The sequence below is a fragment of the Martes martes genome (assembly GCF_963455335.1).
Source record: "Martes martes genome assembly, chromosome: 10".
Lineage (NCBI taxonomy): Eukaryota > Metazoa > Chordata > Mammalia > Carnivora > Mustelidae > Martes > Martes martes.
This window is the reverse complement of record NC_137898.1, coordinates 114,444,739-114,470,236: the sequence shown is the minus strand read 5'-3', so window position 1 is coordinate 114,470,236 and position 25,498 is coordinate 114,444,739. Positions and strand designations below refer to the sequence as shown.

General features: G+C 45.5%; 1 protein-coding gene and 1 long non-coding RNA gene across 2 annotated transcripts in view; one reads left to right on the top strand and one right to left on the bottom strand.

The window, feature by feature from the left end:
- DYNC2H1 (dynein cytoplasmic 2 heavy chain 1) overlaps positions 1–23,550 on the top strand; it is a gene marked incomplete at its 5' end in the record, with an annotated part of 274,888 nt that extends 251,338 nt beyond the window's left edge. The window contains 2 exons of the mRNA XM_080815645.1: positions 1,637–1,753; positions 22,715–23,550. Coding sequence (XP_080671771.1) covers positions 1,637–1,753; positions 22,715–22,873 — 276 coding nt within the window. The 3' untranslated portion in view covers positions 22,874–23,550. The remainder of the gene's footprint in view (positions 1–1,636; positions 1,754–22,714) is intronic.
- Positions 1,083–22,811, bottom strand: LOC308350413. Its single transcript, XR_013967520.1, has 3 exons — positions 22,667–22,811; positions 8,008–8,134; positions 1,083–1,823 (listed from the first exon to the last, which is right to left on the bottom strand). It is a non-coding gene; the product is annotated as an uncharacterized lncRNA (long non-coding RNA).
- Positions 23,551–25,498: the final 1,948 nt, after the last annotated feature.

Below are 25,498 nucleotides of genomic sequence, written 5' to 3'. Positions count from 1 at the left end.
TCACAGAGGGTGCGGGGAGAGGAGGGGAGATTTAGAAGGTGTTTCTTGGAAGTGGCAGGACTGGGCAGTTTGACAGCCCCGGGGAGGCTGGGGGAGCCCGAGTGTGTGTTGGGGCTCAGAGGTGCCGACGACTGAAACAAGGCTCGGCGTGTGCTTTCTCAGCCAGCTGCTCCGCGTTAGCAGAGAACGGTGATGTGCCTGTGTCTCAGGAGCCGCCTGTTACAAGGTCAAGTTGGGGCGCTCTCCGGGAGAACCATGTCTACACATTTCCAGTCAGACTAATTCAGCTTGAAACCTAGAGACATGCTAGCACTGAAATTAGCAGGTACTCTTGAAATTTTAACATTTTGTCAAGGCCACCACGCTTTGTCAACTCTCAAAGTGGCCTGAGTGTCATCCCGTCAGTGCCGGAGTAGAAAGAGTATTAAACTTGGGTCTTCCATAATTCTGTTTTTATATCAGCGCTCTCACCAACAAACAAGGTGTCTGTCTTTTGTGTGGTGCAGCAGTCTTGCTGTAAAATTAGCTCTTCGGAATTACTGGTCCAGGCGTACCCCCCCCCGTGACCTCCTCACCTCCACGCTCCCTCAGACCCGCTCCCAGCGACATTCTGGTAAGCCTCTCTGGACTCCAAAGGCGAGAGCACTTCCATTAGCATTTGATAAAACCTGAAAGTACTAGGTAATGTTTATAAGATCGTTCTGTATTCAGGCACCTGCATGGCTCAGGCGGGTAAGTGTCAGACTCTTGGTTTCGGCGCAGGTCATGATCTGGGGGTCCTGGGATTGAGCCCCACGTCGGGCTCCCTGCTCCATGCGGAGTCTGCTTGGGATTCTCCCACTGCCCCTTCCCTGCCTGGGTATGCTCGCTCGCGCTCTCTCTCTCTCTCTCTCAAATAAAACCTTTAAAGAGAAGAGATTATTCTGTATTTTCTATCAAGTTTGTATTATGAGCCTACAGATGTGGCTCTGAATGCAGAGACCGGCTTGACCTCTGCTGCCTTTGGATAAGCTCCGGGTAGATTAACAGTGCAGAGACTGAAAGGATGAACACTTTTAAAGAAGAAACATGAAACTAATGTTATCAAAAGAGTTGTATTTTTATTTTCACAATTCCCTAAATGTACACGAAGGTTAGTGTAGAGAAAGAGAAGTCTTCATTACTCTCCCAGCTCTGCAAGGTGCGGGTGTTTTGCCTTCAACTTCTGGAGCTTTATTCTTTTCTTCAAAAAATGATATCAGAACCCCAAGCAAGGGGCACACATGGTCTCCTTTAATTACACTTTTCTCTCACCCTCTTGGAGAAAGACTAACGTTTGCTCATGTTCCATCATATTTATATTATATTTCTACTAATCTGACATCGACACACCTGCAGTTGTAACTAAATACATTTTAAGCAGTTGTTTCTGAACTATCTGCTAAATAAATAGTCAGAGAGGCAGAAGTCCTGTGAACACTGGCCGGGTCTTCACCTTCTTTATTCTCCGATTAGATACCGTCATCTTTGTTTTCAGAATACGTGGCATCCGGAGTCAGGAGAGCACGTGTGGCCCCGCGGCATTCGCTAGCGCACTGTGGCTCCTGACGTGTCAGACTGCCTGTGGATTTCAGTGGTTTGCTTGTTTCCCCGACAGATGGGCGGCCTGATGCTGGAAGGCTGCAGTTTTGACGGGAGCCGGCTCTCGGAACATCACCACGACTCTCCCAGCGTGTCTCCCGTTCTCCCTTGCTGTGTGGGCTGGATTCCCCAGGTAACACCACTCCACCGTTGGGATGAGATAGTCTCGGCCTTGGCATTTTTTGTTTGCTTTCTGATGTCACCTGCGTTTGAACAAATTTAGAGTCAAAATATTGTATCCTTTATGATTCTTAAAATGTATTGGGCATTTAAAAATCTTTGTTTTGTTATGGAAAGAATAGCATTATAGTTTCTGATTTCTAAGTAATGTATATCCTGCTAAGGAAAAAAGCCTCTATTGATAATCTGGATTACCATATAGTATGTTCTTTATTTCCCAAGTCAGCCATGCAGGCATTGAGTGTCGACAGGTTAAGGCACATCTGATTCCTAGCAGGCTCTGTCCCTGTGCTGGGATTAGGCAGGTGAAGAAATACTGTGGTTGACACATAACGTTACATGAGTTTCAGGTGAACAACACAGCAATGTTGTGCTTACCACAAGCGGGGCCACCGTCTTTCCCCTGACCACACCGTCCCAGTACCACTGACCATATGCCCTGGGCTGCGCTGTTCACCCCCACGACTCATTCCGCAACTAGAAGGCGGCACCTCGCACTCCCTACCCCCTCTGCCCCTCCCCCCAACCCTCACACCCTCGGGCGACCACTGGATTGTTTTCTGATTTGGGGTCTGTTTCTGTATTGTTGATTGGTTCATTTGGTTTGTTCCTTAGATTCCACATAGAGATGAACCCACATGGTCTTTCTCTGACTTATTTCACTCGGCATAACACCCTCTCCATTTACCCATCTTGTCCCGAGTAGCAGGCTCGCTCTCTCTTTGTGACCATGTGTATGTGGACGAGCATGTGTGTGCACGTCCGCGCCGTCCATCCACGTGCCGCGCGCTGTCCGCCCATCGGCCGTCCATGAGTGCGCGTGTCCTGACTGTCGTAAGGCACGCCGCCGTCAACAGAGGGATGCAGGTATCTTTTCAAGTTAGTGTTTTATGTTTCTGGGGTAAATACACAGTCGTGGAATTAGGGAATGGTTCGGGGATTCCCACTTTCACTTTGTAGGCAGCCTCGCTGTGGTCTCCGCAGTGGCTGCGCCCGTTTGCGTTCCCAGCAAAGTGCACAAAGGTTCCTTTTTCTCCGCATCTTCACCAACACTTGTTGTTTCTTGTCTTCTTGATTCTGGCCATCCTGACAGGTGTGAGGTTTCAGATCTCGTGAGTCTTTGATATGCGTGTCTGATGGGGGCGATGTTGAACATCTTTGATGTCTGTCTCCGTCTGTGTCTTTTCTTGGAAAAATGTCTGCTCAGATCCTCTGCCTCTTGTTTTCATCATCTTATTTGTTTTTGGGGGTTGAGTCATAGAAGTTCTTGGATATTCTGGACATTAGTTCCTTTTCAGATGTATCATTGCACATATCTCCTTTCATGCAGTAGGTGGCCTTTTTGTTTTGTTGATAGTTTCCTTTGCTATGCAGAAGCTTTTCGTGTTGGTGTTGTCCCACTGGTTTATTTTTGCGTTTGTTTCCCTCACCTCGGGAGGTGGATCTGAAAATGTGTTGCTAAGAGCTTCCTGCCTGTGTTTGCTTCTGGGAGTTACATGCTGTCAGGTCTCACATTTAAGACTTTAATCCATTTTAAGTTTATTCTGTGAATGGTGTAAGAAAATGGTCGATTTCATTCTTCTGTAGGTAGCTGTCCAGTTTTCCCAACACCATTTATTCAAAAGGTGATCATTTTTTAATTGTATATTCCTGTGTCCTTTTCCATAGATTAACTGACCACATGAGCATACGTTTGGTTCTGGGCTTGCTCTTCTGTTCTCTTGATCTGTGTCTCATGCTGTCCTGATTACCACGGCCTTGTCGTAGATCTCGAACCCTGGGATTGTGGTACCTACAGCTTTGTTCTTCTAACATTGCTTTGGCTAGTTAGGGTCTTTTGTGGGTACCCAAATTTTAGGATTATTTGTTCTAGTTCTATGAAGAATGCTGGGGGTATTTTGATAGGGATTGCCCTGATTCTGCACGTTGCTCTGAATAGCGTGGACATTTTAACAATATTAACTTTCCTAACCCGGGAGTCTGGTGTGTCTTTACATTCATGTTGTCTTTAATTTCTTTCATCAGAGCTTTATGGGCTTTAGATCCCTCAGGTTTCACCTCCCTGGTTAAGATTTTTCTTAGGCGTTTTTTTTCATTTTGGTGCAATTATAAATGGAATTTTTTCCTCAGTTTCTCAGCTACTTTGTTATTAGTGCATAAAAATGCAACAGGCTTCTGTATATTCATTTTGTATCCTGCAACTTCACTGAATTCATTTGTCTTAATGGGGTTTTTTTGGTGGAGTCTGTAGGGTTCCTACCTCTGCCAACATCGACACTTTTACCTCTTTACTGACTTGGATGGCGTTTGTTTCTCTCGTCTGATTGTCGTGGTTAGGACTGGCGGTGTCACTTTGAATAAATGTGGCAGGAGTGCACCTCTTGTCCCTGATCTTAGAGGGAAAGCCCTGTTTCTCACCACTGAGTATGGTGTTAGCTGTGGGTTTGTCCTACAAGGCCTTTTTTATGTTGACATACGTTCCTTCTAAATCCCTTTTTAAAATCAGGAGTCTTTATCAGGAGTGGATGTTGAATATTTTTTTTTTTTTTTGCTTTTTCTGCATCTACTGAGATGATCATGTGATTTTTAGCCTCCATTTTGTTACCGTGGTGTATGACACTGAATGATCTGCAGATCGTCAAACTATCCTCGCGTCCCCAGAATAAATCCCACTTGGTCATGGTGAGTGATCGTTATGTATTTTTGAATGTCCTTTACTAATATTTTGTTGAGGATTTCTGCATCTGTATTCTTTGGGGATATTGGCCTGTAGTTCTCTTTTTTCGTAGTGTCTTTGTCTGATTTTTCTGTCAGGATAATTGGTTTCGTAGCACGAATTTGGAAGCTTCCCTTCCTCTTTGATTTCTTTGGGATAGTTTGGGGAGGATATTAAATCTTATTTAAATGTTTGGTAGACTGCACTTGGGAAGCCGTCAGGCCCTGGGGTTTTTGTTTGTTCGGAGTCTTATGGATCACTGATTCACTTTCATTGTTAGTGCTCAGTCTGTTCAGATTTTCTACTACTTGATTCATTCTTGGAAGGTTTGATGTTTCTAGGACTCTCTCCATTTCTTCTAGATTGTCTAGTGTGTTAGAACAGTTTTTCATACTAGTATCATATAGTCCTTTGTATTTCTAAGGTGTTGGCCATTCCTCGTTTCAGGGGTGATGGCGTATATTCTCTCTCTCCATCTCTCTCTCTCTCTCTCTCAGAGTCCGGCTAAAGGTAAATCAGAGAACCAGCTCTTAGTTTCACTGATTTCTATTTTTTTCTAGTTCATATTTCACAAACTTCTACTCTCATCTTTACTTTTTTCTTCTTTCTACTAACTTAGAGCTTTGTTCTTTTGTTACAGTTCCTTTAGGTGTGAGGTTAGATTGTTAATTTGAGGTTTTACTAGTTTCTTGAGGTCGGCCTGCATCACTGTAAATTGCCCTCCTTTAGAATTGCTTTGTCTGTGCAGATGTTTTCAGATTGTTGTTTTTTAATTTCCATTTGTCTCTGAGTTTTTTATTCCTTTTAGGTTTCTTCATTGACCCATTAGTAGCATGTGGTTTAGCTCCCACCTGTTTGTGTTTTGTTCACGTTTTTTCTGATAATTTCTAGTTTCATGTCTTTCTGGTCAGAAAAGAAGCTTGATATGATTTCAGTCTTCAATATACTTAGACTTGTTCTGTGGACTAACCGGGGATCTCGTCTACAGAAAATCCCGTGCCCCACACAGAAATGGGTTTTTGGTTTTCTGCCTGGATGATCTCTGTTGATGTAAGGGGTGTGTTAAGGTCCCCGATGATTACTGTATTATCTCTGTTAACGTTTGCATTTAGGTGTTCAAATGTCAGGTGCATAGATACTCACGACCGTTACTCACCCTTGCTGGATCCTGTTATCACTGTGCAGCACCTTCTTTGTCTTGCTACGACCTTTGCTTTAACTTCTGTTTTGTCTGACATACATGTTGCTACCTTGGGGGTGTTTTCTACTACCATCTTCATGGGTTGTTTTTCTCCAACTCTTCATGTTCAGGGTGTAGGTGTCTCGGGGTCTGGAGTGAGTCCCCCACAGGCAGCATAGAGGTGGGTCTTCTTTTATATCCATTACTTCTCCCAATGTCTGTTGACTGGCGCATTTGGACCATTTATAGTTAAAGGAATTATTGATAAGAATTTATTGCCATTGTTATCATTTTCTGGTTGTAGTTCTTCCTTGTTTCTTCCATGCTCTATCTCCTGGTAACAGAGGACTTTGTACAGCATTAGGTTTGACTTTCCCTTTAATTTTTGTGTGTCTCATGTACATTTGTTTTGTAGTTACTGTGAGGTTCCTATATAGGATCCTAAGGTCTCGTGAAGTCTGCACTTGATCTTAGCCAAAAGGCCGAGAAGCGATGGGTCTCGTGAAGTCTGAACACATTCTAAAAGAACTTCGTTTTTACTCAGCCCCTGGATATTTTCTGTACACACCTTCATACTAGCTTTTTTATGTCACTGCTCTCCACTTGTCACTACGTTATTTGCTGTTACTGATGAAATTTTTTTCACAGTTTTGTCTGATTATGGTATTTCCTTTTTCCCTTAAAGAAGTCCTTTTAATATTTATTTTAAAGCCAGTTTAATGGTGATCAGCTCCTTTAAGATCTGTCTGTCTGGTAAGATCTGTCTCTCTCTCCCCTTCAGTTCTGAAAGGAAAACTCGTGGTGTGGAGGACTCTTCGTTCTAGTTTTTTTCCTTCATCACTTAGAATGTATCTTGTGCCTCCAGTGTGGCCTCCAGCCTTTGGGGTTTCCCTGTGTGTAACTAGGTTGCTTCTCTCTTGCTGCTTTGAAAATTCTGTCTTTATATTTAACAATAATATTCAACATGCTATTGTTTTGTTTCATGCAGTAGCCCACCGTGGATTCATCTTGTCTGGAGCTCTCTGTGCTTCCTGAGCCCGGATGTTTCAAGGGTCTCCTAGGAGAGAGGGAAAAGGGCAGAAGGTTTACTGAAGAGTAGCTCTAACCTTCCTTGCCCTTGGAATGCCCATGTTGTCCAGGAGATCCCTTAACCTCATTTTTTAAACGTCCTTTCTCTTTCCTGGTCAGCTTGGGTGTTTCCCATGACCCTGTCTTCCAGACGGTTGATCCATTCTTCTGCGTCCTCTCATCTGTTGATTCCCACTGGACTTTTCATTGGTTATTGTATTCCTCGGTTCTGATTCGTTCTTCTTCTAGTTTCTCTTTGTCGAAGCTCATCTACTCTCCTCTCTAGTCCGATACGCATCTCTGTGACCATTACTTTGCTTACCTCCATTCTAGTTGGTTCTTGAGGTTTTTATCGCCTTCTTTCATTGGGAGCATAGTCTGTTTCCTTGTCTCGCTTGACTTCGTGTGTTCCCATCAGTTAGGCAGACAGCGAGTTCTCCCAAACTGGGCCTTAGGGGTGGTCATCTCCTGGGTAGACGGTGGGGTTGGCTGGCTGGAGTGGTGGCTGGGAAGCCTGGGACCCTCTGTGCTGGGGCTGCCCAGTCACTAATGTGGACACAGGCGGGGCCCATCCCAGGACGCCTCACCCAGAGGGCACCCGGGTGGTGCAGGAGCAGCTGGGGTAGCGTGGGCAATCTGTCCTGATCTGTGCTGCGACAAGTCACCTGCAGTGTGTGGGGGGCGGAGGGGGTCTGCCCCTCTGTCAACACGGTGCTGGAGCTCCGGTGACCACTGACTAAGGGTGTCCCCGTGTGTGTCAGACGGGTGGGCTAGTGCCCCAGGGCTCTCGACTGTGACTATGGACCGTGCACCTGCCGTGCCGTCGGGGCCTCTCCCACCGCAGAGGGCTCCAGCAGCCCCTCGCCGTGCAGCAGACATTCTCAGGCTGGATCTTTCGTGTTCTAGTTGCTCTTTTAAACCACTGCTGTCCCTCTGTGACCCTGCGTGTCCGGAGCGGCAACGGGCGGTGGGCCTGGGGCTTGCTGAGGCAGGGGGCTGGTGTGGCCCCCAGACCCTGCCCTCCCTGCTGTCAGGGTGGAGGGAACCGAAACCCTGGTCTCCCCAGCCTCCTGGCATGGAGAGAGCTCTAGCAGGTGCCCCCTGGTTGGCAGGAGACCAGGCCTGGTTTCTCTCCGTTCCAGCTGACCTTTCAAACTGCGTCGCTTTTCTTGCGCCCCTGGGCAGAGGAATCTGCTCCTGGCCCCTCAGTACCATCCCTCCCCGCTGTGCTTCCCTGTGTTACCTGGTTCTGCACCCCGTCCTCCCTCGGGTCTGGCTGCCATGTCCGGTCCGCCCTCAGCTCCGTCGGGGGACTTGCTCTCCAGAGAGCTTCTGTGCAGTGTCCCTTGCGGACACGAGGTCAGCGTCCTCTTCCATCACCATCGTGGACGCAGTACAAGAGGGAAGAAAAGAGCCTTAACAAAATCTTACTTCGTTACCATTTCCCCCTTTTAAAACCCTCAGTTACTGAAAAACTTTGGAACTTGGGAGATATTTGCCTTTAAAACAATTGTAGATGAAGTACATGACTTTTAACACAATTTTAAAATCTTAAGTATGAATACGTGAATAGACTTTGAAGTTTTGATTCTCTATGTGATGTAACATCTGTTTCATGTACTGCTTACTAGAAGAAAAAGTAGTGCATTGAGTTTTCTAGTAATTATAAATTCCGTTAGAAAACATAAAAAGCAACAGAGTAACTAATTAGGCTCTAGTAATAATTGGCAGTCATGGCTCTGAGACCTAAAAGTGCATGCCTTGACCTAAAAGAGCATCTGTTTTTGTGGAGTATCCCCTTCCGCCTCCTGTCAGCTTCATTGTCTCCAGGATTTAGGAGGGGGTAGTTAATATTTACTGCAATCAGTCTTTTAACAGGTATGTGAACAAAATTGAAACATTGCATATAGAAGTTAAGGTTAGAGTTTGGTTAGGGTTTTTAAGCATAACACACAAGTTGTATATGCTCACAGAGGTTAATTCAGTTAGGTCCAAATTAAGTGTTAATTCTCTGGAAAACAAAATTAAAAGCCTATAATGACCTAAATGGAGAAAAAAGTAGAACGTGTATGCAGGAGTCCGGCAACACCGTCAGAGCACGGAGGGTGAGCGGGGGAGAGTGAGTGGGTGAGAGTGAGCGGGGGAGAGTGAGCGGGGCAGAGTGAGCGGGTAGCGACGCGCAGGAGGAAATGGCCTGAAGGGCGCGCGCAGCGGGCCGGAAACCAAACGCAGGTCAGGAGCGCAGCGTTGGGCCAATGCCAGTCTGTCGCCCGGTTGTTCACAAAGCAACGCGACGTTACAAGACTCAGAATTATGGCTCCGTGATAGCTTACTTGATCATTTCCATCCTATTTTACTTACCTCACTTTACGGACGCCTTAATTAGAAAAACAGCTCTGGCACGACGACTTTGTGCGTGCGTCAGAGACTGGCACGGAGAGCCCGCTCTGCAGAGACCAGCGCGAGAACAGCGCGAGGGACGAGACAGAGTAACGGAGGGAACCCCAGGCGGCGGGTCGCGGCAGAAACAAAGCTGCCGTTGAGAAAAGCAACGAGAATCTAAAAGGTCCTGCCACCTGAGAGGGGAGCCGCTGCCCCACACTCTGGGTGAAGGTGGGGGGCGCCACTCCGTGCACCTCCCCCGTCCGCCTTCACAGTGCACAGGGGACCAGAGTCCAAGCGTCAGAGCCAGCCTGCTGCCCTCGGTGGGACCTGGGCTTCCCAGCCCATGTCGTTCTCGGGGTCACCCCAAGATCGTGGTGCCAGCACCATGCACACCGAGATGCCCCCGCTCTGCAGTCACCGCATCACCCGTCGTCACACCAAGGGGTGTGACAGAACGCACCAGCACGGAGCCCTCGGAGACCGCTACCAGGTGCCCCTGCACCAAGCCTGCCAGGATCCCCTGACTGTACTGGCTCCTGCTGTCCCCTCAGGGCAGCCCCAGGGTGAAGCACCACAGAACACCAAGCCCACAGTCCTGTCGAGTGAGTCACCGTGTCCGTGTGCGCCCTGAAGAGTGAACCCGGGAGCAGCACAGCCTGCACCAGCTTCAACTCCGGTGCCACACGGACTCCGCCTGAGCTCAGCCTCCAGGAACAACCCTGGCTTGCAACCGGTTCAGTTTGAGCGGCCCTGACGGGGCCTCCCTCGCTTAGGACCCCGGACACCCCCAGCCCACACGCCACGTCGCCTACAGCCGCCCTTCAGGGTGCCCTGCAGCCCCTGCTCCGAGGGCCCCGGGACCCCAGCCCGTGCCCGACACGGCTCCCGCCCGCCAGCTCCAGCCACCGGACACACTCCCAGTCCACGCACAGACAGGCCCAGACGACTGCTCGCCCACATTCAGCTGTCGCCTGATTCAGAGACACACGGGAGGTCCAGCACAATGTGGAGATAGAAGATGATGTTCCATCGCAAAGGAAAAGACGTAACCCCACAACGAGAACTAAATGAACCCGAGGAAAACAATACATCTGATACGGGGTTTAAAGTAATGATCATAAAAACACCCACCAGACTAAGGGGAGGCTCTCAGTCGACAGAGACACACTAGAGTGAAGCCACAGACCGGAAGATGCAGAAGAAAGGATTGGTGATTTAGAAGGCAGGGTGAATGCTGAACGGTAAAAAGGAAAAAGTATTTTTAAAAATGAGGTTAGAGAGCATCATGGACAACATCCAGCAAACAAAACCAGCAAACAAATGTTCATATTATAGGGGTCCCAGAAAGAGAATAACGAGACAAAGGGGCAGAAAACTGGTGTAGAGAAATAGTGATGGAAAACTTCCCTAACCTGGGGAAGGAAACAGACATCCAGGTCCAAGAAGCACAGAGATCCAAACAAGATGAACCTGAGGAGAACCACACTGTAATACGTCATAATTAATATGGCAGAAAGTCGAATTCCTGATCTCAAAGGGAAGGCTGCCAGTTTTTCCTCATTGAGAAGGATATTTACTTTTGAGATCAGGAACGCGAGAAGGATGCCCACTCTCACCACACTTGTTCAACGTAGTATTAGAAGTCCTAGCAACAGCAATCAGACAACAAAAAGAAATAAAAGGTATTCATACTGGCAAAGAAGAAGTCAAACTCTCTCTCTTCACAGACGACATGATACTTTATATGGAAAACCCAAGACTCCACCCCCAAACTACTAGAACTCATATAGCAATTCAGTAATGTGGCAGGATACAAAATCAATGTACAGAAATAGTTGCTTTCTTATACACGAACAATGAAAATACAGGAAGGGAAATTAGAGAATCGATTCCATTTCCCGTAGCACCAAAACCCATAAGATACCTGGGAATAAACCTAACCAAGGAGGTAAAGGATCTGTACTCGAGGAACTATAGAACACTCGTGAAAGAAATTGAAGAAGACGCAAAAAGATGGAAAAGCATCCCACGCTCCTGCATCAGAACACTAAACATTGTTAATATGTCTATACTTCCCAGAGCAATCTATACTTTCACTGCCATCCCGATCAAAATTCCACTGGCATTTTTCAAAGTGCTGGAACAAACAATCCTAAAATTTGTATGGAACCAGAAGAGACCCCAAATTGCCAAGGAAATGTTGAAAAAGAAAAACAAAGCCGGGGGCATCACGTTGCCTGATTTCAAGCTTTACTACAAAGCTGTGATCACCAAGACAGCATGGTACTGGCACAAAAACAGACACATAGACCAGTGGAACAGAGTAGAGAGCCCAGATAGGTGCTCTATGGTCAAATAATCTTTGACAAAGCAGGAAGAATATCCAGTGAGAAAAAGACAGTCTCTTCACTAAATGGTGCTGGGAAAATCGGGACAGCTAAGTATAGAAGAATGAAACGCAAACATTCTCTTACACCAGACAGATAAACTCGGAATGGATAAAAGACCTCAACATGAGGCAAGAATCTGTCAGAATCCTAGAGGAGAACATAGGTAGTAACCTCTTCGAAATCGGCCGCAGCACCTTCTTTCAGGACATATTTCCAAGGGCAAAGGAAACAAAAGCGAAAATGAACTTTTGGGACTTCATCAAGATCAAAGCTTCTGCACAGCAAAGGAAACAGTCAACAAAACAAAGAGGCAACCCACGGAATGGGAGAAGATATTCATAAATGACACTACAGACAAAGGGCTGATATCCAAGATCTATAAAGAACTCCACAAACTCAACACACACCAAACAGATAATCACGTCAAAAAATGGGCAGAAGACATGAACAGACACTTCTCCAAAGAAGACATAAAAATGGCTAAGAGACATGTGAAACAATGTCCATCATCATTAGCCATCAGGGAGATTCAAATCAAAACCACATTGAGACACCAGCTTCGACCAGTCAGAATGGCCAAAAATCAACAAGACCGTAAACAACAAGTGTTGGAGAGGATGTGGAGAAAGGGGAACCCTCTTACACCGTTGGTGGGAATGCAAGTTGGTGCAGCCACTTTGGAGAACAGTGTGGAGATTCCTCAGGAAATTAAAAATAGAGCTGCCCTATGACCCTACAATTGCACTACTGGGTATTTACAGATGTAGTGAAAAGAAGGGCCATCTGTACCCCAATGTTCATAGCAGCAATGTCCACGGTCGCCAAACTGTGGAAAGAACCAAGATGCCCTTCAGCAGATGAATGGATAAGGAAGATGTGGTCTATATACACTATGGAGTATTATGCCTCCATCAGAAAGGATGAATACCCAACTTTTGTATCAACATGGACAGGACTGGAAGAGATTATGCTGAGTGAAATAAGTCAAGCAGAGAGCGTCAATTATCATATGGTCTCACTTACTTGTGGAGCGTAAGGAAAAACACGGAGGACATTGGGAGATGGAGAGGAGAAGGATTTTCAGGGAAATTGAAGGTGGGAGATGAACCATGAGAGACTGTGGACTCTGAGAAACAAAGGGTTTTGGAGGGGATGGGCGTAGGGGGTTGGGTGAGCCTGGTGGTGGGTATTAAGGAGGGCACAGATTGCACAGTCCACTAGGGGTTATATGTAAACAGTGAATATTGGAACACTGTATCAAAAACTAATGATGTACTATATGGTAACTACCATAATAAAAAATTTAAAAAAAAAAGAAATGCTGAACACTATATCCTACACCTGATATTCATGTAATACTGTATGTTAACTATACTGTAATTAATAAGATATCAAAATTTAGATAAAGGATACACAGTAGTCCAAATTCTTTGGAATGCAGAAATAGCAGTTCTATGATGGAAATAGATGCCCATGCCATCTACCTCAGGAAACAAGAAAAATTTCAGATGAACAACTTACTTTGCACCTAAAGGAGCTAGAGAAAGAAGAAACAAAATCCAAAATCAGCAGAAGAAAGGAAATAATAAAAATTGGAGCAGGAATAGATGATACAGAAACTAAAAAACAAAGGAACAAAACAAAACAATCGAACAGATGAGTGAAATGAAAAGATGGTTCTTAGAAAGATTAACCAAATGTATTAATCTCTAGGAGAGTCATGACAAGAGGGAGATATAGAAGATGCAAGTTAATAAAATCACAAATGACAGAGGAGAAATAACACCACCACAAAAAATATACAATTATATGATAATATTGTGAAAATTTACACACCAACCAATCGGACAACCTGGACGAAATAGATAAATTGCTGGAAACACATAACCTACCAAAACTGAAACAGGAAGAAAATGAAAATCTGAACAGGCTGACGACCAGCAGGAAATGGAGTCAGTTATCAGAAGATTCCCAGAAACAAGAGTCCAGGACCAGGCGGTTTCAATGGTGAATTCCACTAAACATTTAAAGAAGAGGAGGAAAGACATCCTAATTCATTCTGAGGCCAGTATCACACAGATAACCAGACAACGAGGTTACAAAAAAGAGAGCTACAGGCCAGTACCTCTCATGACTATGGATGCAGAAATCCTTAACAAGACATTAGCAAACCGAGTCCAACACTACATCCTAGAAGTCATTCACCACAATCAAGTGGGATTTATTCCAGGGCTGTGAGGGTGGTTCAGTATTTGCAGATCAATCGGTGTGATCCATCACATCAATAAGAGGAAGGATTAAAAAAAAAAGTATTTCAGTAGGTGAAGAGAAAGCATTTGACAAAGGACAACATCCATTCGTGATAAAAACCCTCCACAAGGACGCTCAGAGGGAACAGAGCTCCACATGGTGAAGGCCTTGTATGACCAATCGGCGGCACGCCTCATCCTCAATGGGGAGGAACTGGGACCTTGCCCTAGGGTCAGCAGCAGGACCGGGACATGCACTCTCACCACTGTTATTCGACCTCGAGCCAGCAGTTCTAGCCTCAGCAGTCAGCCAACAGGAAGAAGCAGAATGCACCCGGATGAGTAAGGCATCAGTCGAAGCTCCCGCTTTGCAGGTTCTGACACGATGCTGTATGTAGGAGACCCGCGAGACTCCACTGAAGGACTACTAGAGGGGCCCACAGATGCAGTAACCCGCAGCGTACAAGGTCAACACACAGACATGCGTCGCATTTCATCAGGGACCACAACGAGACACCCCGCACGCCTGGCGGAATGGCTACAATCAAAACCCTAAGAAACAGCAAGTGTCGATGAGGCTGTGGAGAAGTCCCATGCGCTGTGCGTGGGCACGTCAGTGGCCGCTGCGGGAGACAGTCTGGAGGCGCCTCAGAAATTACACACACGGAACGCCCTTGTGACCGAGCAGTCGCACCACTGGGCATTTACCCAAAGAAAATGAAAGCACCAACATGAGAAACGTACATGCAGCCCCGTGCTCTTCCAGAGGTGTGTGGACAGAGATGTTGTCTCTGTAGACAATGGTGTCGCTCAGCCATGAAAAAGGACACGATCCTGCCATTTGTGACCATATGGGTGGGCCTAGAGGTGTTCTGCTAGTTTAAGTAAGTCAGAGAGAGACAAATGCCGAATGATCTCACGTAGATGTAGAATCTAACAAATCAAAGATACAAATGAATAAAACCCAGAAGAGATCCACGGCAGGTTGCCGGAGGGCAGGGGGCTAGGGGAATGGACAGGTTAGGGAATGACAGAAAGTGCAGCACAGGGAACAGAGTCAGGGATACTGTGATAGCGCTGTGTGGGGACACGCGGTGGCCGCGCTTGTGAGCACAACATGTGGTGGACACTCGTGCCCCGGCAGCCGTGTCACAGTGTCGGTAGAGAAGGTGGGCCCAGACCAGGTCGTTTCCAGCGCTCTGGCCAGGGGGAGCCTCTAAGAACTGAGAGCAGGAGCTTGGTTTTCGGAGCTCAGCCTGCTTGTGGAGGATGGGTGGCCCACACAGCGTGAAGCAGTCACACTGGCCGGTCCCACCGGGCCTGCGGGTGTGCTAGAGTAGCAGGGGGATCTCTGTTTTGCTGAAGAAAGCGCCACATCACCCATTCTGAGTAGTCCCACAGAGACCCTTACCCACAGGTTTTCACGGACCTGCAGCCCACTCTTCCCTTAGAGCTGCTGTTTGATGGAGTGGTTTGCGAAGCCCGGCTTGAGGAGGTCGGTTGTGGGAGGTGGCACCCTGTTCTGACATCCCACAGGAAGTCACTTGGCTTCTGTTCCATGTTTCCAGTAAAAATGCTGCCTAAGGGGAGCCTGGGTGGCTCAGTGGGTTAAGCCTCTGCCTTCGGCTCAGGTCATGATCTCAGGGTCCTGGGACTGAGCCCCACATGGGGCTCTCTGCTCAGCAGGGAGCCTGCTTCCCTTCCTCTCTCTGCCTGCCTCTCTGCCTACTTGTGATCTCTGTCTGTCAAATAAATAAATTTAAAAAAAAAATGCTGCCTAAGTTTGTCCCCCTCTGGGACCCCCAGGCCTAGACCCGCCCACAGGCACCACGGCAGACATTTCTCATTCAGAATCAGTCCCATCCCTAGGGAAACGAGGATAACAAGGGGTTCCCCAAGCCACTCACAAAAACAATCTTTACGTGACATATGGTGATAATATGTTCATATCAAAGTATCAGAAGACCTATGCCTACAGCTCAGCTTTGTACACACTCTGGTTTAAGAACAGTGACTATGAACACATTTTCTCTGTGACTTTTGTCCCCCAGACACTTAGGATGGAAGCGTGTTGTTAGTCTTACGTCACTGAAAACGATGAGCCCAGTATCTCTCCTGATGCAGGGTGCATGGTCAGCCGACATTCTTGACCGAACAGCCCCGTTCAGAACACTCATTGCTGGCAAGTGGCTGTTTGCTGTTTCGAGAGATTTCATTTTTCTGGAGTTGCATTGCTAAATTGCATCACTTTTATGTGCGTTATAACTCTGATTTCCTAATAGCTCCTTTTCTTAAAAAAAACAAAAACAAAACCCCCATGTGTTAGAATAAGTTAGTTGGACTCTGTGCGTAAACTAATGGGAAAAATGCAGCAGGGCCCCGGCCGGCTCCGGTGGAAGAGCTGCAGCTCTTGACCTCAGGGTTGGGGGTTCGAGCCCCACGCTGGCCCACGCTGGGTGTGCGGATTACTTAAAAATAAAATATTCAAGAAAAAAAGAAAAAGTTAATAAAACATACTCGCCAAATACATAGAACACAGTCAACCTGTTTTCTGGTGTTTCATTTTGTTATTTTCTTTGGTTTGTTGGCTGTTTGTTGTCGCGAGCTGCCTGCTCTGCCAGCTACCCCTCGTAACAGAGAACTCAATCCTGAAAGTAACCGTGGAACACAGTCTTCAGGTGTCAGTATTCATATACGCCAGATTCTTTTTCCAGCTGGCCTGTGTCCGGCTGCTTGCCGCTTGCCAACCAGATCACCATGGCGAATGGTAATCTGAGTCTGGGTTTCTGAGTCTCCATTTGTAAAATCCTAGAATGAGTCTAACTTCTCCTCTAAGTCTCATTTCAACTCCAAGAAGTAATCCATCAGTTGAATAAAATTATGTAAATTCAGTAAACACATTAATCCAAAATGTGAATTGGAAGTACTACGAACTGGTGATATTTTTCTTTAGAAAATCCATAATTCTAAGCTCCAGTCACAGACTCATCCTAGACAGAGCATGACTGATCACTCGCCACACCCAGATTACAGTCCCTGATACCATTTCTCTTTAAAGGATCACAGATGCTCAGAATGACTAACTCGACTATTGAGACAGGGAATGTACAAGATGACCTTGTAACACATACGAGAAAGCGTGAAAGCTACTTAAGATGACTTGAGACATATAAAAAAAATCATAATAAAATAAACACTCAAAAGCCAATTTAAGAGTTGACCCTGAGCCAAGATAGACAATTCAAGTACCAGTAAGATAATGGCCGCGCGTGACTAGAGCACACTAAGGGCGTTTAAATCCACCAATTCCTAACAGTGCTTTTAAGAGAGAAGGGAGGTCATTAGGCACCTTTACTACATGCTAAGGATCAAATCTATTTTGAAAGCGCATAAGAACAGCATTAGCTGAATGGCCTTTGTACAGCGAAGGACAGAGGGACCACGGAGAGAACAGTAAAAAAAAAAAAGCGCCGTCCCGCCACTGCCGTCTGCAACCGGAGGGACAGCCCTGGGGCCTCTGAGCAGACGCGTCCGCCCTCGCAGCCAGAAACAGAAGCGTGGTTTCAGAGGCAGCTACAGTTTCCAGGACCCAGGCCCAGAGTGTGTGCCCGACCACGGGGGGCCTGTGGCACTCTTGTGGATTGGAAATGGAGTAGGCAGGTACCACTGGTTATGTTCCCCTCCATCCCGATGGTACAGATGGCCCAGGATCTGGGCACCCTGGCCTGCTTGCTGCTTCAGGCACGGAGCCCACGCCAGCCCCAGACACCCCTGAGGCACAGGAAAAAGGGCAGTTTAATCAGGAACAGCTGGAAGAGAACCAGCCCTGGAAGAGTTGCAGAGGCACCATCTGAGGTCATAAGGACAGGTGACCCCCTCACCTTGCTGGCATAGACGGGAGCCGGGCATGGAGGCCCTGGCCAGCCAGCTGCCCTGGAGAGTCCCAGGACTTAGCAGATAGACACAGAACACTGCATTAAAAATCAGCATAGTACACATTTTCACTCCAAATGCCCATGGAACGTTCTCCAAGATGGATCACATGTTAGGCCATAAAATAAGTCTCAAGAAATTAAACAATGAAGTCATGCCAAGCATCTTTTCTGACCACAAGGTTATGAAACTAGAAATAATTTATAAGTTAAAAAAAAAAAACTGGGTAAAATGAGCATGTGGAGGCTGAACAGCTCGCTACTTAGTAACCAGTGGGTCCCAAAGAACCAAAAAAGAAGCAGAGAACGCCCAGAGCTGTGAGAAAATGAAGACACGATATTCCAGAATCTTTGGCAGGCAGCAAAAGCAGTTCTCAGAGGGAGGTTCCTCGAGATACAGATCTGCCTTTCGAGAAGAAAGAAAATTGCAAATGACTTAGCACTACATCTAAGGGAACTAGAAAAAGCCCAAAGTTAGTAGAAGGAAGAAAATAATAAAGATACAGCGGATATAAATGAAATAGATACTTGAAAAAGTAAAACAGTAGAAAAGATCAATGAAACCCAGATTTGGTTCCTTGAAAAGATAAACAAAATGATTTATTTAGCCAGACTTACCAAGAAAGAAAAAAAGAAAAGGCTCAAATCTGGAAGGAAACAGAAGTAACAACCAATAGCACAGAAATACAAAGGATTTTAAGATACCCTTAAAAAATGACATGCCAGAAAATTGGACCTAGAAGTAAGTCCTAGAAGTAGAACCTACAAGTAGAAAATCTGACCAGACCTGTTAGTAGTAATGAAATTGAATTGGCAATCCAACAACTCCCAACAAGATAAAGCCCAGGACTAGGGGCACTAGGGTGGCTCAGTGGGTTAAGCCTCTGCCTTCAGCTCAGGTCATGATCCCAGGATCCTGGGATCGAGTCCTGCTTCGGGCTCCCTGCTCAGCAGGAGTCTCCTTCTCCCTCTCCCACTCCCCCTTCTTGTGTGCTCACATACACTCGCTCTCTTCCTGTCAAATAAATAAAATCTTTTAAAAAAAGAAAAAGAAAAAGTCCAGGACCAGATGACTTTATGCGTGAATTCTACCAAACATTTAAGGAAGAGTTAATACCTATTTTCCTGAAATTATTCCAAAAAAGAGAAGAGGAAGGAAGCTTCCAAATGATTTCTACATGGTCATCATTACCCTGATACCAAAATCAGACAAATCACTACCAAAAAAAAAAAGAAAAGAAAAGAAAAGAAAAGAACTGTAGGCCAGTATCTCCAATGAACATAGACATTAAAATCCTCAATAAAATTATTAACAGACCAAACTGAACGATCTATTAAAGGGATCATTCAATACAATCGAGTGGGATTTAACTCAGGAATGCAAGGGTTCCACATTCCCAAATAAGTCAGTGGGATAGATCACATTAACAAAATGAAAGATATGAACCATAAGATCATCTGAAGAATGAATAGGTCAACCAGGAAATGAAAGAAGAACTGAAAAAATTCATGGAAAGAAATGAAAATGAAAACACAACTGTTCAAAATCTGCGGGACACAGCAAAGGCAGTTGTGAGAGGAAAGTATATAGCAATACAAGCCTTTCTCAAGAAATTAGAAAGGTCTCAAGTATACAACCTAACACTACACCTAAAGGAGCTGGAGAAGGAACAACAAAGAAAGCCTAAACCCATGAGGAGAAGAGAAATCATAACAATCGGAGCAGAAATCAATGAAATAGAAATCAAAAGAACAGTAGAAAAAAATCAATGAAACTAGGAGCTGGTTTTTTGAAAGAATGAATAAGATTGATAAGCCTCTGGCCAGACTTACCAAAAGAAAGGAGAAAGGACCCAAATAAATAAAATCATGAGTGAAAGAAGAGAGATCACAACCAACACCAAAGGAATACAAACAATTATAAGAACATATTATGAGCAACTATATGCCAGCAAATTTGACAACCTGTAAGAAATGGATGAATTCTTAGAGACATATAAACTACCACAACTGAACCAGGAAGAAATAGATAACCTGAACAGACCCATAACCAGCAAGGAGATTGAAGCAGTCATCAAAAATCTCCCAACAAACAAGAGCCCAGGGCCAGATGGCTTCCCAGGGGAATTCTACCAAACATTTAAAGAAGTCTTAATTCCTATTCTCCTGAAACTGTTCCAAAAAATAGAAATGGAAGGAAACCTTCCAAACTCATTTTATGAAGCCAGCATTACCTCGATCCCAAAACCAGACAAAGACCCCACCAAAAAGGAGAGTTACAGACCAATATTCTTGATGAACATGGATGGAAAAATTCTCACCAAAATACTAGCCATTAGGATCCACATACATTGAAAGGATTACTCACCACGATGAAGTGGAACTTATTCCTGGGCTGCAAAGTTGGTTCAACATCCGCAGATCAACCACTGTGATACAATACATTAATAAAAGAAAGAACAAGAGCCACATGATACTCTCAGTAGATGCTGCAAAAGCATTTGACAAAGTACAGCATCATTTCTTGATCAAAACTCTTCACGGTGTAGGGAGAAAGGGTACATACCTCAATATCATCAAAGCCATCTATGAAAAACTCACAGCGAATATCATTCTCAATGGAGAAAAATTGAGAGCTTTTCCCCTAAGGTCAGGAACACAGCAGGGATGTCCACTATCACCACTGCTGTTCAACATAGTACTAGAAGTCCTAGCCTTGGCAGCCAGACAACAAAAAGAAATAAAAGGTATCCAAATCGGCAAAGAAGTCGTCAAACTCATTGCAGATGATATGATACTTTATGTGGAAAACCCAAGACTCTGCTCCAAAACTGCTAGAACTCATAGAGGAATTCAGTAAAGTGTCAGGGTATAAAATCAGTGCTCAGAAACCAGTTGCATTTCTATACACCAACAGCAAGACAAAAGAAAGAGAAATTAAGGAATCGATCCCATTTACAATTGCACCCCAAACCATAAGATACCTAGGAATAAACCTAACCAAAGAGGCAAAGACTCTATGCTCAGAAAACTATAAAGTACTCATGAAAGAAATTAAGACACAAAGAAATGGAAAAATGTTCCATGCTCATGGAGTGGAAGAACAAATAGTGTGAAAATGTCTATGCTACCTAAATCAATCTACTCAACACAATCCCTATCAAAATCCCATCAATTTTTTTTTCAAAGAAATGGAACAAATAATCTTAAAAATGTATATGGAACCAGAAAAGACCCCAAATAGCAAGGAATGTTGAAAAAGGAAGCCGAAGTTAATGGCATCACAATTCCAGACTTCAAGCTCGATTACAAAGCTGTGATCATCAGGAGAGTATGGTACTGGCACAAAAACAGACACATAGGTCAATAGAACAGAATAGAGAGCCCAGGAATGGACCCTCAACTCTATGGTCAACTAATCTTCGACAAAGCAGGAAAGAATGTCCAGTGGAAAAAAGACAGTCTCTTCAACAAATGGTGTTGGGAAAATTGGATAGCCACATGCAGAAGAATGAAACTGGACCATTTCCTTATACACACACAAAAATAGACTCAAAATGGACGAAACACCTCAACGTGAGACAGGAAACCATCAAAATCCTTGAGAACAGAAGCAGCAACCTCTTCAACCTCAGCCACAGTAACTTCTTCCTAGTAACATTGCCAAAGGCAAGGGAAGCAAGGGCAAAAATGAACTATTAGGACTTCATCAAGATCAGAAGGTTTTGCACAGCAAAGGAAACAGTCAACAAAACCAAAAGACAACTGACAGAATGGGAGAAGATATTTGCAAACGACCTATCAGATAAAGGTCCAGTATCCAAAATCTGTAACGAACTTATCAGACTCAACACCCAAAGAACAAATAATCCGATCAAGAAATGGGCAGAGGACATCAACAGACATTTCTGCAAAGAAGACATCCAGATGGCCAAAAGACACATGAAAAAGTGCTCCACATCACTCGGCATCAGGGAAATACAAATCAAAACCACAGTGAGATACCACCTCACACCAGTCAGAATGGCTAAGATTAACAAGTCAGGAAACGACAGGTGTTGGCAAAGATGCGGAGAAAGGGGAACCTCCTACACTGTTGGTGGGACTGCCAGCTGGTGCAGCCACTCTGGAAAATAGCATGAAGTTTCCTCAAAAAGTTGAAAATAGAGCTACCCTACAACCCAGCAATTGCACTATTGAGTACCCTAAAGACACAAAGGTAGTGATCCGAAGGGGCATGTGCACCCGAATGTTTATAGCAGCAATGTCCACAATAGCCAAACTATGGAAAGGACCTAGATGTCCATCAACAGATGCATGGATAACGAAGATGTATATATACACAATGGAATACTATGCAGCCATCAACAGATATGAAATATTGCCATTTGCAACGACATGGGTGGAACTAGAGGGTATTATGCTGAGCAAAATAAGTCAATCAGAGAAAGAATTATCATATGATCTCTCTGATATGAGGAATTTGAGAGGCAGCATGGGGGGTTGTGGGGGGCAAGGAAGGAAAAAATGAAACAAGGTGGGATCAGGAGGGAGACAAACCGTAAGAGACTCTTAGTCTCACAAAACAGAGAGTTGCTGGGGGGTTGGGGGAGGAATAGGGTGGTTGGGTGATGGACATTGGGAAGGGTATGTGCTATGGTGAGTGCTATGAAATGTGTAAGACTAATGATTCACAGACCTGTACCCCTGGGGCAAATAATACATTATATGTTAATAAACTTAATTTAAAAATAAATCAAGAAAAAGAAAATATTTAGAGATGAAGGGTTTGGATGTGTCGGATGGTCTTCACCATGCTCCCGATTCAAGTTTCAGGACCAGGAATGATGCACAGTTGGCTGGCAGGTGATTCATCGCAGCTGGACTGTGGGGTTAACTCGTTAGTCCTTATTTAAAACATTTCAGAATTAACTACTCAGTCTTACCATTGGGGAGCGTTTAGTTCATCATTGGTTGTCTGTCTCTCTCTGCAGGGTGCATATGGGCCGTACTCCCCCGACGAGTGCATCTCTCTGCCCGTGTACATGAGCGCCGAGAGGGACCGCGTCGTAGCCAACATCGACGTCCCGTGTGGTGGCAACCAAGACCAGTGGATTCAGTGTGGAGCGGCTTTGTTTCTAAAAAATCCGTAGAGTCTTAGGATAATAAAAGCTGTTTCAGCAAAAAGAAACATTTGCTACTTCAACTTTAAATCAACATGTGGTCAGTCTACATTTAAACTGTTAGTTCAAAAAACTGTCACATGGTCGCTCACTATGTGTTATTGATCTCACTGGGTTTTTATTTTCATGGGTCATGACGGCATGTGCAACTTTAAAAGTAGTAATTCATAGGATCCATGCTAAAATGCTGAATTCCCTTGAGAACATTAAATATCTTTGTGAGGCAAGTTCATGTTTCCAGTGGCTCAAAAAATTTAATGTTGTAGGTACGAGATTGAAAATATTGTATCTAAGGAATCAGTAATTAATTGTTGTGGCTATTTTTTGGTATTGTAACTTTATATCAATTAATAAAATATAAGACCATTAATTTTTTCAGTCATATATGGGTTTAGATTTGTGTTCTTTTTAACACTTAAAAATATATGCTATTTTGGCTAAAATATACAGTATCTCCAAGTCATCCGAAAGACATGGGGAATAACAGCATAGAAAGCAGGGTCAGAATTTTACAGATGGAATCATTCAACAATGAGGGGTTATCATTTCTCATGCAGCTGACTTTTTTTTACCATCTGTTTCCATGAAACAGTGAAATTCTACAATGGCTGGAAGCTTAAATAAATATATGTTGTGGTTTTGGCGTTTCTGAGCATTTGGAATTGGGTTCAGAAATCTTAACCATAACCATATGCTGTCATATTACCGTTTGCACGGGTCTAATCAGGAGACCAAAAACCCAGCCAGAGCACCGCACTGGTTTAAGTGGGGAAGTTCAACGGGAAGGGTAAGCTCGGCTAAAGGAGAGGGTGAGAGAGCCCCATGAGATATGCCAGGGCTGAGGGAGTACCTGCGGCGGGTTGTGCCAAGGGGGGGCCTCCCGAAGCCTGGGGTTCGGGCCTCACCGGGCAAGGTCTGTGTGCAAACAGCTGGCGGACTGAGAATTTTCCCGAGTCTCTGCAGTTCTGGGCAAGCCCAGGCCGTGCAGAAAGGAGGAGCTGCAGAGCGTGCGTGGGCCACGGCCTCAGCAGGTGAACCGTGTGACCCACTTCTGGCCAGAACACTGTGGACACAGACAGGACACGGTACCTTCCAGAAGCCGCCTTCCCGGGATGCGGCCCGTCGGCCACTCTTTCCCCTTCTCTGCATCTGTCCTGCCGCCTCGCCGGGGCTGCCACGATCTGGGGCCCTGTGTTTGCAGCCACAGAGACAGGGACAAACATGGAAAACGTGGGCCTCCGGTCCTCCGGTCCACACCTGCTGCTTTCTTAGTCCGCACAGAACGCCGGCCATTAGAAATGAACATCATTTTAAGTGAGCCTAGAAAATGAGGTGTCAGAGCTAGAATTCCACATTCTGAGGGAATTCCCTTCGGAGCTCCCTCATTCGCAAGCTTTTAGTCTATTTGCTGGGTGTGTTGTCATCAAAGTTAACTCCCTCAACTTCTTATAACCTCAACGAAGAGTTCATTGAGATTTGTCTATACTTTGCATTTGATTCACTTATTTCCGATCAAAGCAAAAATGGCAAGATGTCTTGGCAGAAGCCACCATCACACAGGCACGTAACTCCCAGTGGGAGCTTTAGGATGGGGAGCACAGGGCTGAGAGACAGCGTAGGCTTTCTGTGACTCCAGCCGACTTGCAGGCTGGTGTGGGACCGCAGGGTGGCCGGAGTCCACTCCCGGGAGGTAGGACCCTGGGCTCCCAGTCTCCACCGGCCCCTCCCCTTTACCCAGACACCCGAGCCCGAGCGTTGGTTTTGTGTCTGAAATGCGGACCGTTGTACGCACTGTACAGTGAGTCACAGAAGATACATCGTAAGCACGAGCAAACTCACACTCAAGGTACTCGTCGTGACTTAAAGGCTCAATCATAAGTCAGAGCTTTACATAAAACATTAATTCACTATCTAGAAATAAAAATTAAGCTGGGAATACCACTACTACTATTACTACTACTACTACTATTACTACTACTACTACTTCCCAGTTTTTCGTTACCTGCTGTGCCTGTGACTGTGTTTCTGGTGCTAAAGGTCCATTGTCTTCAGAAGACGAACCACAGCGTCACCAAACGGCTGTCTGCTGTCGAATTCTGTTCAAAACCCACAGACGGTACGTGCTGAGCACGTGACCGCAGTGAGAGCAACTCCAAGTGACGGACGGACAGACAGGTGCCCTATTCATATGACGTCCATGTCCCCAAGGAGACCGCAAGCCCCTGTTCAGGCGGCCTGCTGGAGACTCCCGTCGGAAGCCCTCTCCGGCCTCCCTGTGCTAAGGAAGGGGCTTGAGAGCAGGGGGGAGTCCTCCCGCGGTTGTGATCCCGGAAGCGAGGACGCTGAGAGCAGGCGTGTGGGTCCCTGCCGCACCCCCACACGTACCTGCCGCAACGGACCTTCTGGTGAGAAGATACGATGACCCGACAGTGCCCGTCAAAATCCTTGTGAGCTTAGGTATTTTCATTGACAAAGCAGCTCTACAAGGAAACAGGCAGAGAGTGAGCGGGTGGGGACACTTTCCCTGGGGGGCGAGTGTAGGAAAAAAAGTGCTGGGCAGTCTTTCAGGCGCCTCGTAGAACCTCCCGTGGGACG